Consider the following 21,549-nt stretch of genomic DNA (forward strand, 5'->3'; position numbering starts at 1 on the left):
CATGATGTTCACAGTTAACAAAAACAAAATTAAAATAGTAATGAACAAATCTGCCCATTACTCATGGCATTCTGACAGCCATGCACAATCAAGCAATACACATATGCACATCAAGAGGCAGCTGCGCACACACACTCTGACACAACTGCATGCTTACACACATGCACACATGCATGTACACATGCATGAATTGTAAATACTTAACCAAAACCACTAATACCTGTGGAATATTTAGCCACTTTCACAGTTTTTGATATCACTTAATTGACAGACAGCAAGACATAGTTGAAGTATGGAACACATATCAGGAACTGAACCTGAAACCATGCCATAACATCACCACTGCCGCGTGCTGCTTCATGTTGGGAAAATGACTGCCACAAAATGGAGCCTGCTGCCAAACAGACCCACTATGAAACGCTAAGCGTATTGTCCTCTGGAGAGTGCCTGACCACAATCTGGTGCCACCCATTTCTTATACTGTTTGGGTGAGTACGTGCTGGGAGGGAGGTTGATTTATCATTACAACTATATGCACAAATTCATCCATCACATGGATTCAAACCAGTTACAGAATATTTGTTTATGCACAGACTTTGAGAAGGCTTTTGGTTTCAGTATTCTGTTAAATCTTTGGACACACAAAGATTTGTGAATGCCATGTAGATGAACCAGCCTTTTATAGGAACACTGTGTTGTTACAGCGGATGGTTAGTGGTCAGTGAAGAATAACGCTTTACCAGTTTGTGAGGTTGAAAGCAGGGCAGCCTAATACCGCCATATTTCTTTCTTAAAATACAAGTACTTCAGATCCAGGAGCAATAAGCAGTACAGTGACCTAAGATCTTCATGAAACATGATCGGTTTTTTCAGATCGGATTGCATACTTCTCAACAGAAAGTCTTGTTATGAAGTTAAGGTTCATGTACTTTAGTTGAAAGTGTTTCTCACACTTATCCAAGCAGAGATCTGCATTTAAAGTTTAAATCAGACACTATCAAGTAAATGTGTGTGTGTGTGTGTGTGTGTGTGTGTGGATGAATGTGTGTGCGTGTGTGTGTGCTTGTAATTGTGCATGTATGTGCAGGTGTGCGTGTGCGTGCGTGCGTGCGTGAATCTGTGGGTGGGTGAGTGTGACAGCTGAGTGTGACAGTTTACCCCCTCTCCTCTGTCTTCCACAACCCACTGACATCCAAAGGAATGGCGTTGTCCTCTGTCGTTCTGTCTTCAGGTTCAGCCAGTCCGTACAGCTTCCGGCAACACGGGAATATCAACCTGGGATCCACCTCCCCTGCCTCCTCCTTACAGCCTGATCACACACACACACACACACACAAACACACACACACGCAGGCACGCGCGCACACACACGTACGCACACACACGTGCGTGTGCAAGCACCGATTTTTTAATGGTCAAGTTGAAAGTGGCTATTACACGTCATACAGCAAAGAAATAAAATCTGTTCGATATCAGTTATAAAAACAACAAGAACACACAACAGTAACAACAACAACAACACACACACTACAACAACAAAAATCCTGATGGACAGATAACTTGCTTGATTTGGTGCTGCTTTACCATTGTGATCGCTAGTTTACCTATATCATGGGTATATTGCTAGTTTACCTATATCGTGGGTATACTAAAACAAAGACAATAAGAATAATGATGGTGAAAATAAATAAACACATGAAAAATGATGGTAATAGATAATTCTAAAGCACCAAGTCCAGAAAACTGCTCCGAGTACTTAACAAAACACATGATATACATAACATATCAATGTTACATGTACACACTGAACACACCAAAATGCGCTTAGCACACTGTACACACACATGAACATAATGCATACATACATACAAGCAAACGTTAAACCGTTAAACCATCTATCTATCTCTCTCTGTGTGTGTGTGTGTTGGCTGTGAGGGAGTCTGCACCATGTCTGTAGGGCTTGGAAAAAAAAAAAAAAAAAAAAAAAGAGGAGAAGAAAAAAGACGAGGAAAATCATTGGAAGCGAGTAGTGTATGATACAGAGAGCACAAATGACACACGACCTACATGTCTCTGAGTGTGTGTGTGTGTGTGTGTGTGTGTGTGTGTGTGTGTGTGTGTGTGTGTGTGTGTGTGTGCGTGCCTGAAATCTTATTGAATGACACAAGAAACGAATGATGAGCGCCCAACGGAAGCCGTCAACTGGCTCTACCCAGGTAAGCAGCCTGTTGTACAAATGACTCCGTGTTTGTAAAGCGCTTAGAGCTTGGTCTCCGACCGAGGATAGGCGCTATGTAAGTATCCATGTCAATCCAAAAAAGAAAACCAAACCCCTACCTGTGATGAGGCTGATGACGATGCCAGACAAGACAGTGGCCGAGAAACCGATGGCAGAAAACCACAGGTAGGAGATGTCCCACAGGCTGAAGCCGGAGCGACTGCAATGAGAAAGAATGCCCTGTCGTTGTGAGGTCATCTTCCTGGAGGTTTTCACGTGTGTGGTTTCACTTCGGAACGGGCATGCGCGTGCATGGAAGCACATACATACGCACCCGCCAATAAAGATATGCATTTACGTTTGCGCACACACGCACAAACACACATACACACAACCACAAATATCCACACACACTCACACACACACGTTACCCCTCTCACCCTACACGCACACACACGCACTTACATGCACACATATCAATATATGTACATGACCACGCGCGCACGCGCGCACACACACACAACCACAAACAAACAAACACACACACCTCCCCTGCACGCACACGCGTGTACTCGCGCACCCACTCACACACATACATGTACGAACACAACCACACACACACACACACACGCACGCACAGGCGTACTCCCCCTCTCTCCACACACACATATCGACCTGTGAAGTGGGGAGTCAGAGGTAGCGTTGAGGTCCAACGGTACCACAGTCACGTTCCACACAGAGGGCTGTGTCCAGGAGGTGTTGGTGACGTCACAGCGGTCCACAGGTCCGGGGGGCAGGGAGGGGGTGGGGGCTCCGTACAGTGTGGACCCTAAAGCCACGGTCAGACTGACCGCACTGCCCACCACAACTCCCCCCGTCGCTCCCTGAAAATACAGATATTTCACGGATTTGATAAAAACTGCGCGAAACAGCACCGATATATATATATATATATATATATCTAAAACACGTGTCACAACAACTCATTAGATAAGGTCAGAGGTTCTCCTTTGCTACTGGTACCCATGTAACCAAGTACTACCCTATGTGGGGAGCAACCCCCCTTGCCCCCCCACACCCCCATTCCCCCCGCCCTCCCCCCGAAAAAAACAACAAAAAAACCCGATCTGGAAAGGGTCCGCCAGATTTCATTTGCCCAAGACATGAAGACATGCCGCATAAAGATGAACCCCCACGCCCCCAACCCCACCCCTCTCCCCCCCCCCCCCCCAAAAAAAAAAAATCCTTCAATGAGCTGCCGAGGGGGAGAGACGGAGGGGAATCAGAGAAAAAAAATCAACAAAAAACGACGAACTTACTTCATAATCTTCTTTTTGATGCTGAGTCATGAAAGACGAAAATTGCCAGGATATAAAGAGACAGACATATCACATTCAGGAAGATAACTATATGTATATATATATATATATATATGTTTATAACTGCCATGAAACACAGAGTCTGACATATCACCCACATGTAGGTAGGTACCCACATATGTGTTGCACCTGGGGAAGCCAGCGGACAGGAAGAAGACTCCCAGAACAGGACTCCCAAAGGCTCCTTGTACACTGGTGGTTATCTGTGGAAATCACGGGGATAAACAAATACTGAGCAAATACGTGTAAAACCATGGCTACATACAAGTACCCCCCCACCCCGACACAAACACATACCTGAGTGTGTGTGGGCTCGTGGTTTGTTCTCTTGACCTATCTGGATTAGATTATGGAAATGCTCTTCTTGCCGGCTGACAAACTTCAGAAAGTTCAAAACTCTGCAGCACGACTCACACTCAAGGCTAGGAAACGTCAACACATCACCTCCCCCCTCCCTCCCAAGCACGAATACAATACAAACTCTCAGCCGTCTATCTTTCAGATCTACTTTCTGTCTATTCACCATCCAGACAAATCCGTTCTTCAAATGACATGCGCACACTGTCTATTCCAAGAATTCACACAAAAACTTATGGTGAACGTTCCTTTTCTTTTGTTGCACCAAAACAATGGAATTCACTGCCCTCACACATTCATCACACCCCAACACCCGCATTCAAGAGAGCACTCAAAACGAATCTTATCAATTTGTATTTTTCTAAGGAAAGCTTTTCCATCTGTATTTGCTTGTGTGTGAATTGATCGCTAGATTTGCTCTTGGAGTTGATTTGCATGCATTTGTGATCATTTTTAGTGTGCTTCTGTGAGGCCTGGTTCCTGGTGCATGTTTCTGACTTGGGTAAATGTGATATGTTCTTATCTTGTTGTGATTTGGGGCTAAGTGATGTGAGACTAGGATATTGCCTGTGATGATTTTACATTATATGTATGTATGTGTATATGTGTGTGTATGTATATATACATATATATGTGTATGCATATATATACATATGCGCGCGCGCGCGCGTGTGTGTATGTAGTATGTATGTATGAATGTATGTATATGTTTGTATGTATATATATCTGTGTATATATAGATATATAGATATATTATGTGTGTGTGTATGTGTATGCATATATATATATATATATATATATATATATATATATATATATATGTGTGTGTGTGTGTGTGTGTGTCACTTAGTTTGAAGTAAGTAGATTTTAGCCATCGTGACGTGAGATAGTCTGAAATATGTATTTTAGCAAATGTGATGTGAGACTATGTCTATTTCGTGATGTGAGACAGTCTGAAATATGTATTTTAGCAAATGTGATGTGAGACTATGTCTATTTATTTATTCTATTTTATTTTATTTCATTTTTATTCCACTTTACCTTTTATACATATTTTTTTATGTCACTTAGTCTTATTATTATTATACCCTCTCTGTCTGTGGCCAACACACTGACTGACATAAGTTTACAGTTGGGCCAACAGCAAAGTGAGAGCTGTATTTTCAATGGCTTCTCCATTGAATGGGAAATTATTTACAGTTTATTCTTTCGTGAAGGTTTATGATTCTCAATCTAGGAAGCAAAATTGTACTGCACTGGCTCTCAGTGCTGCAGCCTTGGGGGCTAGTTTGCCTTTGGGAACCATCCCAACGCTGACTGTCCTAAAACCCTCTTGGCCGAGAGAGTGGGGATGTAACTTGGCCAAGACATTCTCCACCGTTATCAAATTCTAGCCACAGATAGTCGGGACATCAGTTTCCTTCTCTGCCGTTCTGATGGTCATAGTCGAACACGACCAACTGTCATACTTACATGAATGGTCATGCCCGTCAAAGTAGCAGTGTGTAGCAAGATACTATGAAGTACTTATTTTATTTTATTTTTTTCATTTTATTCTATTTTACTTACCACGTGTAGGCTACAACGCTACAAAATGATAGAAGCAGGAACGTGATAGCGCCGTGTGTTCGTGCCTTAGTTCAGTGAAACATGACATTTGTGGACATAAGTATACATGTGAAAGAATTGTGTGACAGGAATCAGTCGATCCATAAAGCTTCGAAAAAAATGCAGAACCAGCTACTCTTAAAAACGAGTCTATGGTTTATTGCGATTTCTGGAACTTAGGTCTCTCTCTCTCTCTTTCTCTATTGTTTTGTTTGTTTGTTTGCACCGAAACAGTACGCTGTTTTCTTATCTCCCACACTCAAAAGTGTAAAAAGGACCGAACGTCTGTAAATATTTGCATCACTGAATTCAATATTTGCATCATTGAATCTTTGATCGTGTACACTGATAGGCTAGATGATAAATGTTTTAACGTTTTGGTATCCTGTCAAAATGATTGTTCATATAGATACACAACATACACGTGACGGAATATTGCGTATCAACTGACAATCAAAATGATTGTTGATATGGAAACACAGCATACACGTAACTGAATACTGCGCTTGTGTTACCAACAATGTCCGATTTTCCACTCATACAACCAAGTTTTAGAAATAAAGATTAAAGTTTCCATCGCTTATTACGGTCACCGGGGCAGTCAGTTCATATCCACTGTGTCTAGGGCTCGGCACTGGAAGGCGGGGCCCATACTCTCCTTTCAGGAAGACAGTTACCCATTCACACCCAGGCAGAGTGTGGAAAATCGGAGGAAACGCCTTTCCCACGGACACGACACCATGCTGAAACTGGGCATCGAACCCGGGTCAGTGGTGGATACTGAAACAGCAGTCTGCAGATTCGGTTATGCGTTGGACGGGCGCAATAGCCGAGTGGTTAAAGCGTTGGACTTTCAATCTGAGGGGCCCGGGCTCAAATCTCGGTAACGGTGCCTGGTGGGTTAAGGGTGGAGATTTTTCCGATCTCTCATGTCAACAGACGTGCAGACCTGCTTGTGTCTGAACCCCCTTCGTGTGTATACGCAAGCAGGAGATCAAACACGCACGTTAAAGATCCTGTAAACCATGTCAGCGTTTGGTGGGTTATGGAAACAAGAACACATCCAGCATGCACAACCCCGATAACGGCGTATGGTTGCCTACATGGCGGGGTAAAAAAAAACACCCCAAAGCCGGTCATACACGTAAATGCCCCCACTCGTGTACATACGAGTGAACGTGGTAGTTGCAGCCCTTGAACGAAGAAGAAGGTTATGTGTTGGGTATCTGACCCAGTGTTCACCAGTTTCCACGGAAGGAACGCTGACTAAAATGGAAAACAAAGCAAAACAAGACAAACCAACACACACACACACACACACACAAGTATATATAGAAATTATGTAAGCTGTAATGCGCTGTTGTGTGTATTATTCCATATGAGGCGCTTAGAACACATATTTGCGACATATAAGTACAAATCATCATCATCATCATTATTATTATTATTGTTCTTGTTGTTATTATCATTATTGACAATATTATTATCAAAGTCAAACCAAGACAAAACAATTATACAAAACACTCTGGAGGCTACCAATTTAAAGACGAACCAAAATATAATAAACAAACAAAACGCACCTGTGTTACAGGGCCCGCTAGGTTCTTCATCAGGTAAGCCAGACCCAGGCTGAGCAATCCGTAAACAACAACTGTACGTGACGAAGACAACAAACACATGAGTCAGAACATTCATCATGTCTGTCCGTCTGCCTCTCTCTCTCTTATCTCTCACACATGCGTTACGAAAAGGGCTGTTGACAAAAGTTATCAAGGTCATTCACTATCAGTGTCAGTTTGTCTCTCCCTTTCTGTCTCTCTGACGCATACACACGTACACACACACACACACGCACACACGGGTGCGTGCGTGCACACACACACACACACACACACGCACACTCACACACACATATATAAAACCTGTGAGTTTGGCTATTAGAGTAACAGTGGTGTCTCTCATCCCTCTCAGAGGTCTGGCCAACACGTCCTCCACAGTGTTGGCTGCCAGGGCGTTGATCCCCGAGGACACAGTACTGCACACCCAAGCGACCAACACAGGTTTCAGAAGAATCCCATACATTCCCCTCTCCTTCCTTCACTGGCTAGAAATCATCAGTTGATAACAAACAACAAAGATCTGTTTTACAATTGTTCGTTGCCAATTCCTTCGTTTACATAGTCGGAATGTGTCACTTGATTCTGAGAATAAACGATAAATAGCAAACGATCCAGAACTGAGCCTTGAGGGAATCAAAATTCGAGATCAGAACATGCACTATGAGTTGACATCTCCCATTCAAACTGGGTCCAACTTGACATGCAAAGATAAACCAGTGTAACTTTTGTTGAGATGATGGTTCCTCATAGGGAATGGGGGATCGAAAAACCGTCAAATGCGGTCTTCAAGTCGAGAGATGAAAACCACCAATGATGAAAAGTTGTCAGGAGTATGACAAAATGGTGCAACCAGTCAGACGCTTGTTATCAGTTTGTTTTGGTATTCGTTTACGTATCTGCCGATAGGTTGAGTGACGTACAGGTTGAAGGATTGGCTGATTTTTTTCCATTTAAAGAAGGCATGTTATCAAATGCTTTCTCGCAGTCACGCGCCTATTCATGCCCAACGAACTCCACACTTTTCCACATTTTTACAAGAAAGTGCGAGGAAGAAGAGACTTTTCCTTGCCACGATTTCTTGCAATCACAGGAAAGCACAATGCGTCATCATAGGCTTCCTCGAAATGTGTGCGAAAGCGTGAGATGTCTCCATTTTTATTTCTTAAATATGAAACCCCCCTCCTTTGTCATTGCGGTTGCTGTCTTGTCTTTTTCGAGAAAAAGCGCAATCCTTAGAGAAAAATCAAATAGAAAGAGAGAATGGGAGAGAGAGAGAGAGAGAGAGAGAGAGAGAGAGAGAGAGAGAGAGAGAGGGGAGAAGGAGAGAGAGAGAGAGAGAGAGTGAGAGAGAGAAGACAAGATGAGACAAGACAAGACAAGACAAGACAAGACAAACTTCTTCACTTCAAGGATAACAGATAAGCACTGGTGTGTTTTCTTACATCCAGTCCTAGCCCTGAGCAGAGAGAGAGAAAAAGAGAGACAGAGACAGAGACAGACAGAGAGAGTGAGATAGAGAGAGACAGAGGAGGGGACGGGGCGAAAATGACAATCATGATGATAACGATGATGGAATTAGTGATGAGGTCGAAAGGTGATGAAACACTGACACTGACACAATCACATATTCATTGCAAACCACTGACAAAGGACCGGCACTGACCTGAGGGCCCCACTGAACAGCATGGACATGTACAGGCCCGCCATGCCCGGCATGTCTCTCAGCACGTGCAGCATGAAGTAAGGCGCCACCTGGGGCCGTATTTAAGACAAAATTTATTTTGCCTTCAGGCAAGTTATCTTTGACATGGATGGGACCTGCAGGTACAGTTTACCTTGAAGGATAAGTTATCTTCGTATTCAAGACACACGCAGTTCGCTCAGACAGCTAACCCATCGTCTTTTAAAAAAAAAAAAATCCCAACAATTCCAGTCTGCACATGCTCTCAGTTTCACTTCTCGTTGCACCACAGCTCGGAACATTGTCGAGAGAGTTTGCAAAACACGTGCTATCCGTAAAGCACGCCTGTTTTCCCTTTTTAAAAAAAAGAAAGAAAAATGCTGCAAAACGATCTGCCATATTTACCTGTTTCGTGGACAGTCACCCTTGGCAGGTAGAAAGGGTAAATTGCCTTTGGGTTTGTAGACCCACGGGTAGACTCTTGTGTTCATAAACACTGGATATTGCTTACCCTCGGGCAGTTTGCCTTGCCTCAGGCAGATTACCCGCAGGTACACATTTACCCTCAGGCACGATGTTCTCTTGAATACGGCACCTGAAAGTCACGTCACTGTGTCGTCATACATTGAAGGTTTCTCCGTGACCAGCCATCCCGTACAGCGCTACAGGGGCCGTATTCATGGGGACTGACTTAGGAACGTCGGGCATAAAGCAAAACGTGAAGGTCTGACAACGTATGACTGGACTTCTCACAATTTGTTCTTGGCAACGCCTTCGTTCTTATTTAGAAAGGGATTTTCCCGAATAAGTTCCCATATGTGCATACTCGTCAGCTGCTGCGCGGAGTGAAATTTACGCCTGGTGTGTTCAGCTTGGAGTTCATTGGTTTATTGTGTCTGGAGGGCATCACTGACACGTGTGATTGTGGGGCATGGTTGTTATGTTTTGTAGCACCAGTGTGTGTGTGTGTGTGTGTGTGTGTGTGTGTGTGTGTGTGTTTTAGTCTGTGTGTGTGTGTGTGTGTGTGTGTGTGTGTGTGTTTTAGTCTGCGTGTTGACTCGGACTTCGTCAAAGTCTTCCACCATGAATACCAACTTTCGATGGATTGTTTCGGAGAACACGTTTAGTCCAGACGTTTCCGTTTACACCTGCCCCATGAATACAACCCCCGGACACGACACGATACAGTATGTGTGGGCACATGACATGATACACGACATGACCCGACGACATACAATGCAGTCTGATGCTGTTTACCACACCACAACACAATACACCACACCACTTCACTTCGCACCACACCAAATCAGGCTACAAAATGCCTCGCCACGCTACACAACAACATACCAAACCACGCCACAATACACTACACCACAACACAGCACAGCACAGCACATTAGGCCACATGACACAAAGCCACACCACAACACACCACACCAAATCAGGCTACAAAATGCCTCGCCACGCTACTCAACAACACACCAAACCACGCCACAATACACTACGCCACAACACACCACAGGACAGCACAGCACAGCACAGCACACCACATCAGGCCACAACACACCAAGCCACGCCAAACACACCACGCGACAATAAACAATGCGACAACACACCACACCTTGACACGCAATATCATACCACGTGACAGCACACCACAACACACCACACCACGCCACAACACAACAAACCACGCCACAGCACACCACACCACAACACACCAAGCCACAACGCATTACACAACACCAAACACAACACACCATGCCACAACACCATACTACGCCACAACACACCACACCACACCAAGACACGCCACATCAGAGGACCTGATTCTTGTTGTGGATGAAGCCAGCAGCATAGGGATCGCAGCCCGTGGTGACGAAGTAAGCATAGAGCAGCACTCCCATCAGGCACAGCGTCCCACCGCACAGCACGTGCAGCGGAATGTTCCACAGATAACACCTGTGCACATAAACAGTTCAATCAGAGAATGATCAACTTGATGTATGGTACGATGAATATGATATGATATGATACATGCTATCATATGTGAAATGGTGTGATGCATAATGTGATATTTAATATACCATATACTGTAATATGATTATATGATATGGTGTAATGATGTGGCATGATATAACATGACATGACATGATATATAATATGCTTTGAAAAAATAGGAAAAAAGAAAGAAACAAATGCATGTGTGAGTGGAGAAGTAACATAAAAACAATCAATCAATTTATCAAACAAATGAATGAAGAAAAGGACAAATGATTAATAAAATAAATGACATAAAGTAAATCAAAAAAGTGTGTGTGTATCTGTCTGCCTTTTTGTAATATAGTGTGTGTGTGTAATGTGTGCCGGCGGTGTGCGTGTGTGTGTGTGTGTGTGAGTGTGTGTATTTGTGTGTGTGTGTGCGCGCACGTACGTATAACACCTGACCTTATGGCATGCTGAAGGGAGGGCAGGGAACAGATTCGTTGCACGGAAGACTGACTGACATGGGAGATCATCCATATACTGCACATGCCGATGATGGTGCTCCACAGAGAGTGGCGGGCCTTCACATCCACTCTGTTCCACACACACACACACACACACACACACAGAGAAAACTGAACTGAACTGAATATATTTTTTTCTGATGGTAATAGGGCAAAGAATACAACGCATTTTTCATCCATCCCTCAAAAGGATAAAGAAAAGGAGAGATTAAAACAGCATGTACATAACAGATAGTGGGCATTCATAATCATGTATTAGCTTTTACACTACATAATCATGCAATAGAAAATGAGAAGAGACGTTTCTTATGGTAGGCCCTCCAGGCCTGATCAGCGCATTGGATTTATGCGATGGTCAGACATTTGCTCCTTTTTTTGTTCAACAGCAGATGTGGTGTAGCATATATTGATCATTCGACATGCTTTGACACCTCCTTGAAAACACTTCTTGGCGCTGATTTCCATGACATCTCTTGTCCATGTTTTATCCTTTCTTCCAGCAAGCTTGGCCTGCCAGGCCATCGATTTCATCTGCGAATGTTCTTCCTCCAATGCTGACTGTGCTGACACGATCTTCAAGTGCATCAGTCATGATGCATTCTGGGAATATGTTGAACAATGTAGGAGACAGAAGGCAGCCCTGACGAACTCCAACCAAAGTGTGGAACCACTTTCCAATTGCACCCTGTGTGAGTACCGCACTGGTTGCTTTTGGAGTATAGTTGCTGATGGTGTTGATTAGCCTTTGCCCTTTGTTAAACTTCTTCATTGTGTGTTCTTCATTGACACTGTCAAACGCCTTCTTGAAGACTACGATGACTCGGTAGAACTCCCTCTGGTGTTGGAAGTGTTTTTGTCTTTCTCAAAGGATACGCAGATTAAAGATCGGTTTAACGGTTTTTCTGCCTCTGCGGGATCCGGCCCATTCTTTTGCAGTAACGGTATACGCATCACATAGTAAGTTCTAAATGCACCGGCTTCTCATACTTAATTGACTGGCTATTGGTTGAAAATATTCTTTTGATAGATGGTGAAACTGTTAAAATCATCAATAGAAAAACACACTACGCTTTGTACTGTGCCATATTTTACTCACTCGCCAAAGACAAGTCGCCCACCATCATCTGCGATGTTGACCATTTGGGAGAAGCCACCAACACGGAGGAGGCCCTGCAGTAAAGGGGAATGAATGATGAGGACGAGGGTGGGCAAGTATGTGGATAGTCGTGACACTAAGGCCGTCACCAACATCACCATTGGTTAAGTCGTGGTAAAAAAGTAGTCATGTACGCTACTTTAGACAACCATTTCCAACAGAACCCTGGATTTTCCATAGTTCCTGGAATCACATTTTTGACAGACATCTATAGAATCATTGATTTAGTTATGTTTATAACCTTTTTATTGTAAAAAAACACCCACAACACCTGAAATGATGGAAAAGAAGAAATCTGACTTCCTCTGGACAGATTTGTTTTGTTTTAAAGATAAATTTGCTGTCAACAGAGAAAGTTTTTCCAGAGGAAATGAATTTGCTAAAATTTACCATGAACACACACACACACACACACACATGTACAGTGGGGGCAATAATATAAAGTGGCCCAGCTGCACATCTCTCTTTCCGTCTGTCTGTTATCTTTCTTAGCCTCTCTCCACTAATCTCTCTCTCTCCTGCCCCCCATCTCTCTCTGTGTGTAGCAGATCGCATAGTACATGTATATGTTTATCTGTTGGTGGGTAAATTTTTTAAAAATTTTTTTTTATCTCTTTGTTAGGAGTCCAGAAAGCGGATCTGGGAGAGTCCATGGGGATGACAAGAAATCTTCACAGTGACGACAAGTGATTGAAATGACGTCAAATCAAACAGTGACCTAATTATAACAGATAACACGTTGCCTAACTTGTGGTAACATTTTCACAGAGGGTAACTGTGAATTTTTGTTCATTGTCCCTTATTTGAAAAAGGAACACTGTTTCACACAGGGGCAGCTTGAAGACAAAACCACAGAAGCTGGTCCACTGCCGTCCTAGGAGGAAAGACTGGACAGAGCCAGCCAAGACCAAGACTTTGTGCAACTAGACTCCTGTCAAGGGCAGGTCACCCATCAATCGGGTATCATGTGTCTGTTTGTCTGTCCATTGGTGATATGCCAACACCCAAGATGTCGTGAACAGAATTCGTCGTGAGATGTACCGTTTCATTGTAGGGGTTGTTAGCGCTTTTTATTTCATCTTTTAAAATTTTTTAAATATTTTTTTTATATACATTCCTTATTTGCAGTTTAGTGAGAGTGTGCATTTTTATTGCGTCTTGCTTATGGAAGGCTGTTTGAGCTCTATTTGATAATAAGTGCTGCATATCTGATTACTATTATCATTATTATTATCAGTATTACTATTAGATTGAGTTAAAAGCAGAAAAAAAGAATGAGGGCGGAACTGCCAAGCAGAGCGAGTTTACTACAGGATATACCTTGATGAGTCCAGCCATGATGCCAATGAAGATGATGACAGTCTGGAAGACGTCTGTCCACATCACGCTTCGGATGCCCCCCTGGTCACACACACACACACACATGCAGTTTATGAGGACTGAATAGAGGAAAACTAGTCTCTGGACATGATGTTTTAATTAGAGTAGGACGGCGAATGCATTCATCAATATAAAGAATTATGACGAGTTTTCAATACAGGCATGCAGGACAGCTAAAACATTGCTCTTTGCAACTCCTGAGTTTCTCTCTCTTTGATACACACACTCGATCAATATACCACTGTCTGTAATTTATATACTTCTGTGTTCGTTATACATGTCGCAGTTGTATTTGGATCCGCTTCAGCAGGGGCTGTGGCCTATACTGTATAGCGCTTACTCACAATGGCAGTGTAGATGGTACAGACGCTGCTTATCAGAACCAGCGATACCCACAGAGACAGCCCCGCAACTGCACACATTTCAAACACACCCTCATGTTTGGAAACAAAGACTACATGGCCTGCACCAGAGATATTCGGCTGTCTGTCCGTCCGTCCATCCATCTGTTCGGTAGTCAGTCTCCGTGTCTCCTTTTCTCTCTTTCCCCTCCTGCACCCACTCTATCTGTCTTTATGTGTGGCCGTGCTCCGAGTGGTTCTAATAGGGTACGGCACAAAAGACTTAACTAAATATGATTAATTGAAGGATAGGATAGACAAGATCCCACGCACAGGCCAGGAACATATAGAGGCCAGTCACAAATGGGGTTTTCTATTGGTTTATTTACAATAGTTATAAACTAAAGGAGAAGACTAAGAAGAAGTAATGAGAAGAAGACAAGAACTAAGAGAAGAGATAATGAGAAGAAGACAACTAGGAGAAGAAGTAATGGAGAAGAAGACAGTGCCTGGAATGACACAAACAAATGTCATTTGGGATACGCAACAACATAATGCATATGTGTGAAGACCAAACGCTGACATCAAATGACATTTCTGATACATTTAAATAGCGCAGTTAAAGTGATTGAAGCGATGCCGACTTGGTGAAAGTACACTGACAGTATAGATTTGATAAAGCTTATACTGTGTCAAAGTGACTCAAATGAATCAGTTTATCATGTTGCACTATACTGGAGTAAGCCGTATAGGAGAGAGCATGATAACTAAATTACAGTTAACAGACTGATACATGCCAGGTGGCTTTAACCAATAACTGGTATTAATCCAACACTATCTTGTAATCACAACAGCAGAATACTACACACATCTTAGAGTACTGAGAATCAGTGAAACACTGTAACCATCAGTGATAGCAAATGAGAAAGAACGCATCATATGCACCCACTAGAATATTCTAGAACAAACTATTAGTGTCCAGAGACGTCACTGACTGTGACGTTAAGAATCAAATGGAACACTGCTCCATGCAGATGACGACATGGCAATTATTTAGATCAATCATAGCCGAGCTGTGACTGACATGTCAAAGCAATAACTGAACAAAGAATTAACTGAACAAAGCAATAACTGAACATACTCATATGAACACAAGTACTGTGTTGAATAATACAATTTACAAATCAACACATTCTACACACTAGTACTTACAGCAATACGTAGCGAGGTGTCAGCCGTTGTGGGGGCACACACCACACAACACACTGCTCGACGCAGCAAGAGAGAGAGAGAGAGAGAGAGAGAGAGCAGGTCAGATGACTGACCAGGTATGAAATGACCACTCATCGCGTCTATTGGAGTTTAACGACCTATTGGCGTCTACACCCTTAAGGTCAAGTTTGTTCGGTTGGAGTTGTTTTGACCACTCATCACTCACTGTGCCAATTTATGCAAGTTTAGCGGACCGAGAATCCGATGACAATTGTGTTTGTTTAAAGGTGTTCAGTGACAGATTTCTAAATGATTCCTGAACCGATTTACGTCGGATAAGTTGCAAAAGAAAGAGCTCAACACCTACTTTATAATGAGTATAAAATGAAGTGTTGGTTATTTAAGATAAATTTATAATCTTAATTTAAGTCACCTGAACAGGGTCAGTTTTAACGAGCTTGTCACTGAAAATTACAAACTGCGTTAAATCAGTGTAACGTAGGCAAACATAAGTGGAATAGATTTAAAGATGGAATTGCGACAATTCTGCCAGTATATAATACTTGTAGTTTACTGATCTGACAAAAGAGGTATTAATTAATTACGGTGGAACAGAAACACAAGTTTGCTCTCAGCCAATGACGTACCGCGACGCGACACTGGTCGAGCTGTCAGCAGGTGGTCTGGCGAGGAGGACAAAATGATGTAAGCGGAGTGACGTCACACATTCTGTGCGCGGGTTAGGAGGGAAAACTGTCGTCTGCTAATACAGCGTGTGCGTGAGGCAAGCTAATACAGCTTGTGCGTGAGGCAAATATTGGAGCAAGCATAGCACTTGGTCACATATGAATACACAAAAATGTTTGTATGCGTGCGCTCGGGTGTGTTCTGCAGTTAATTTAAAAACAAATAATAAAAATAAAACAGCAGAAAATGGCAGAAGTAGCAGAAGCCTTGTAAACGTTGCAGTAGTAGTCGTGGTGGTGATATCGTCAATGATTGATACAGTGATTATGTTTACAACAGTAATTACAGAGGTGTAGCAGCAGCAACAGCAGCCGCAGCAGTTGTAGCTACAGCAGTAGCAGTTTTACTGCATCATCATCATCATTTTCAGCAGCAGCAATAGCAACAGTAGTAATAGTACAACCACCAGCACCAGTATCAGAGGTGGCGGCGGCGGAGGTGGAAATGGTATTTTCTTAGTAATTTTTGCTATGGTCATCGTTACTCTTGACATCATACTGTAAAGATTGTTGTTCGTTCTGATATGATTTGACTTGGCCTTATGTTTGATTCTCACAACCATTCATATCATAGTTTGAGATAACTTTGTTTTGTCAGCTATAGATTTATGAAATGTGAAAACGAGTACTCTTTTAGCAAGTAAAACAAAGACTTGTAACTTTCCCACCATCACTCACCCGCTTGCAGAACCAGAGCAGGAGAGTACAAAGCGATTCCCATGTACACGGTCTGGACATAGAATAACATGAAATAAAAAGTGCGGAAAATTTATGAAATGTTAATCATAAGTAATATGTTTGCACATTTGCATTTTTTCTGATTAAAGACATGAGAAATATGTACATCTAACCAAATTCCTGAAAGGCCGATATGTTTGTGTAGCATAATGTGGAACCAGTCGAACCACTTCATTGGCACAGTTCATAGAGTCATGAAATGAGTTTATGATTTGTTGTTTCTTTTTTTCCCTTATTAAAAAAAAATGTTTGTTTATATCATTTCTGAATGATTTGTCATTTCTTACAGCTTGGCATGAAATATAGCTGCAATAATCATGAGTTTCTGTTTTACAAATCAATAAATCAATCAATCAAATTATATATATCTATGTATCTATCTATATGTGCTGTGCTGTTCTGTGTTGTGTGTGTATTCAAATGGGAGCAGTAATTTCGGAGCATTGTGTATCTACTGCCTCCGTTATTACTTCCTCTCTGATACCTGTGTGTACGTTGTAACTGTCCTGCTCTGCAAACTTTCGGAGTCCCATCTTTTGACATGTTTATAAAACTGGGTCATGTTGCCTGAGCGATCTCACCAGCTCTAAGCTTGTCTGGCTTTAAAAGAACTGTATGAATTGAGCGTTGATTTAGTGAAGGAAAACACTCAAAGCAAAGCAAACTTAGTTCTGCTAAGATGGTTCATGCAGCCCAGCTCAGATCAAGAGCACATATACACAGTCGACAGAGAAGGTGAAGAATAGTACTCCTGCACTGCCTATAATTATGTAGGCAGCCTGTGGTGCAAATTACCCCGTGATTGTAAAGCACTCAGAGATTGGTGTCTGTCCGAGGAGGATAGGCGCTGTATAACTATCCACACCAATCAATCACACCTACCGTCCGCAGCATCCCGATTACAGTGATGAGGTTTTTCAGCCCAGCAGATCGGAACCTCAACTGTAGGTAGTGGTAAACACTGGTAAGACGCAGAGGGTACAACAGGGGCACTATTGTAAAGATGGCCAGGACGTAGGAGAGACAGATGCCCACACTGATGAAGAAGACCATGGTACCCGTGTTGTACGTGTCAGAGGGCGTGCCCAGCAGACGGATGGCCGACTGGAAGGTGACGAAGAGCGACAGGCACACTGGGACCACGCCCATCCGACGGCTTCCCACAAGGTACTCTTCCTGGTCACATGTTATTATCATAATGATGATGATGATCATTATTATTATTATTATTGTTGCTATTATTATTGTTGTTGTTATTTAAAAAGTCTATTTCTATTTTCATTTTTGATATCAATGCTTATAGAACACCTTTCTTCGGTAAAAAGCGCTTTACGAACACAGTCATTTGCACAACAGGATGCCTACCTGGTAGATTCGACTGAGAGCTGGCATTTTGCGCTCATATTTCGTTTCCTGTGTCATTCAGTCAGGCTGCAATCGTGCGCGCACATGCACATGCATATCAGAGTGGATTTTACTTCTTTTCCTTCTTCCTTAATGGTGGTCCTGACGCTAGTCATTCGGGCGAAACTATTTACCTACACTACCCGCACTAAGCGCACGATAAAGATCCCACGGCATCAAAAGGTTTGTCCATAGCAAGCATGAGAAAAGAAAAAAACCAAAAAAAAACAACCGTGGCGTTGCACTGTGGCAAAGCTGTTTTCCTGAGGTCAGCCAAAATTTCACAAAAAGAAAACTGTCTTGATAAAGATTGATACAATACAATACAACAGAACAATAGCATAATAAAGGCAAATCTTGACCTTTGAAGACTTCATAAAGGTGGAGGCCAAAAAAGTAAATACAATCCTTAGAACAGGGAGTACTGACGTTTTGGATGATGATGAACGTCGAAAGTTTCTCAAGCTTTTGATTTTTTTTTATATCCGGTCTAGTTGGAAATTATCCCTCTCTACGGGCCCAGTCAAACTTGATAAAGAATGTTTATATGAAATATCACCCCAAGTACATAATCATTTACAAATTTTGGAAGGAGAAATATCCACGTTTTTTTGCCTTTCACAGGTACAAATCTACGTATCATAAATCACTTCTCTAGAATGTACAGCTTCTTTCTGTTACAGGAGGAAGGTGGCAGAATGGTTACTAAGACGTTTATCTGCCAATACAGTGTCCGTGAGGATCTGGGTTCGAATCCCGATCTGTCCATTACTCACTAGTTTGACTGGAAATCAAACTGAGCGTCTTGTCATTTAGATGACACGATAAACCGAGGTCCCGTGTGCAGCACGCACTTAGCACACTGAAACCCCCCCCCCCATAGAAACGTGTGTTATCCTTTTGCAAAATTCTGTAGAAGAAAACCACTTTGATAATTACACAAATATACAGGCATGCACTCAAGGCCGGTCTAATCGAATCAAGCGGTTGAATAATTAACAGAATTTCAAAACTGATTCCTATGTGATTGAAACAAGTTAGTTTGGGACATGCAATGATTAACCTCTCTCTCTCTCTCTCTCAACTTCAACTTTCATTTCTCTCCCACCTCTCTTTCAAAGACCAAAATGGGACCCAACATGGAGAGAGAGAGAGAGAGAGAGAGAGAGAGAGAGAGAGAGAGAGTTAACTGACACTTTGAAGTCATTGACCATGAGATGCTTATGACATATGTGAGTGCATCATCATATCTATGCTGCATAGCAAAACATTATAAAGAAATGAATACTGTAAGAGCAGAGAAAAAGAGCTGGAGAGAGAGACAGAGACAAAGACAGAGAGAGGGACAGAGACTGACCCTGGTTTTCTGTCCTCTGCACAGAGCGAAGAACAGACCAATACCAAGGGCCACAATCAAACACACCACTGTCACCACGTAGTCCGCCCAGTGCAGACGAGTTTCTTCCCCTGCCATGGTCGATGTTTCCTGAAAGCAAATGAAACCGAACCGAATTGAATCGAATAAACTGAACTGAAACCAAACGAACTCAATCAAATAATTATAATTCAGCTCTGTGTATTCTTACATGACTCATACAATTATGGTTTATAACGCATACCGATCAGAAAAGTCCACCGAAAATTGATTAAAAAAGAAAAAAAAAAGAAAAAGAAAGAAGACCCCCCCCTCCTCCCCCCCAAAAAAAAGCAACAACAAAAAACCACGAGCTGAAAAAACACTAAAAAAAAATCCAGCACCTTTGAAACAACCGTTCAGCCTAAAAAGCTATGCAAGCGGAATATTAAAAGAAAATGAGTTTATATATATTCATATAATTATTACTGTTCACACACACACACATATCAGGGTCTGTCATGCTTCGCCTTGTACATATATATATATATATTCATTACTATTCACACACGCACACACACACACACACACACATATCAGGGTCTGTCATGCTTCGCCTTGTGCCATTTCAATCTACCTGGCTTCTGCTTTTCTCTGGTGATAGTTTTGGTACATTTGTCACAAGATCTGTTATCTCGCAGTTGTTTCTGGATCGCTACTTGGGATGTAAATCCTTCTGTTAAAACGTGTCACTTCAGATTTGATTTGATTTCTTGACATTTTATAAAAACTTGTCAAAGGCGAGCTAAAGCAGACGTGCACCCTCCCCCCCCCCCAGTGCCCCACTACAGACGCCACTACACCAACAAGCCCACACAGAAATAGATTTTTACAACGCATTTAATGTACGTAATTATGTATTTATATGAACGTATATTGAAAAAAAAAAATTAGAAGGAACAACAACAGAAGTAACTCTTATTTCCGTCAACAAGGACACTGATGGGTGTGGCCACACAGTCAATTATCAATTAAACACATCAAGTTTACTCGGGGGCACATCATCTCAACCGTGACCCCACTCCCACCAACATCTAAACGCAGATAGCCAACATTAAACACAGGTAAGCATCATTTCAGTCCAACACTTTTCTCTCTCACTCTCCACAAGTGAGTATCATGTGTATGTGCAAGTATGTGAGTGTATGTGAATATGAAGTTGACCAAGTTTCAATTATTATCACACACACACGCACACACACACTAATAAATAAAAATATAGTTTACTGAAGCACAAATGTCAAGAGCGAAATCAGACCAGGAGTCCCCAGGAGGAGAAGAAAAAAACAAAACAAAACAACCGAAGCACTGAATTATCTTTCCCTTTTGAACATGGGAATATCACTGTCCAAAAGGTGAAACCCTTGAAGACGCTCCGAACTGAGCATCAGTAGAAACGTTGGCGGACCCGTCGCCAGTACCAGGAGGCGGGTGGCCGTCTAAAATAACGTGAGCTGGAGACCAGCGCAAGATCCAACGCCACGAAGACGAACACTGGACAGAGCCTCTTGATTTGAAGAGCGTCCTGGAAAACTTTGAACAGAAAAAAAAGCAAAAAAAAGCAACCACTGGCCTAGGCACAGCGAGTTGTATGAAAAAACAACTGAAGGTGCCTAACATAGAAACGAAGATACACCGAATGCTGATATTCCCATCTGGCGGACACTTGATCGTCAACAGAGGGAAACAGAACGAAAAACAAACCACAAACAACCAAACTGCAGCAGCCAAACGACCTTCTCCAACGACACTGTCCCCGAGATCTGTTAGACACCTACGTCATTAT

General features: G+C 42.4%; 1 protein-coding gene across 1 annotated transcript; it reads right to left on the minus strand.

Moving 5' to 3' along the window:
• Positions 1-69: 69 nt before the first annotated feature.
• Positions 70-19,823, minus strand: LOC143294130 (sodium-coupled monocarboxylate transporter 2-like). Its single transcript, XM_076605560.1, has 14 exons — positions 19,707-19,823; positions 17,828-18,121; positions 16,886-16,937; positions 14,253-14,320; positions 13,849-13,929; positions 12,469-12,542; positions 10,689-10,824; positions 8,845-8,933; positions 7,485-7,597; positions 7,143-7,213; positions 3,714-3,800; positions 2,894-3,102; positions 2,338-2,507; positions 70-1,309 (listed from the first exon to the last, which is right to left on the minus strand). The coding sequence occupies exons 1-14, from the start codon at positions 19,821-19,823 to the stop codon at positions 1,155-1,157; spliced, it is 1,716 nt and encodes a 571-aa protein (XP_076461675.1). The 3' UTR covers positions 70-1,154.
• Between the last annotated feature and the right edge of the window lie 1,726 nt (positions 19,824-21,549).

The sequence above is a fragment of the Babylonia areolata genome, chromosome 19 (assembly GCF_041734735.1).
Source record: "Babylonia areolata isolate BAREFJ2019XMU chromosome 19, ASM4173473v1, whole genome shotgun sequence".
Taxonomy (NCBI): domain Eukaryota; kingdom Metazoa; phylum Mollusca; class Gastropoda; order Neogastropoda; family Buccinidae; genus Babylonia; species Babylonia areolata.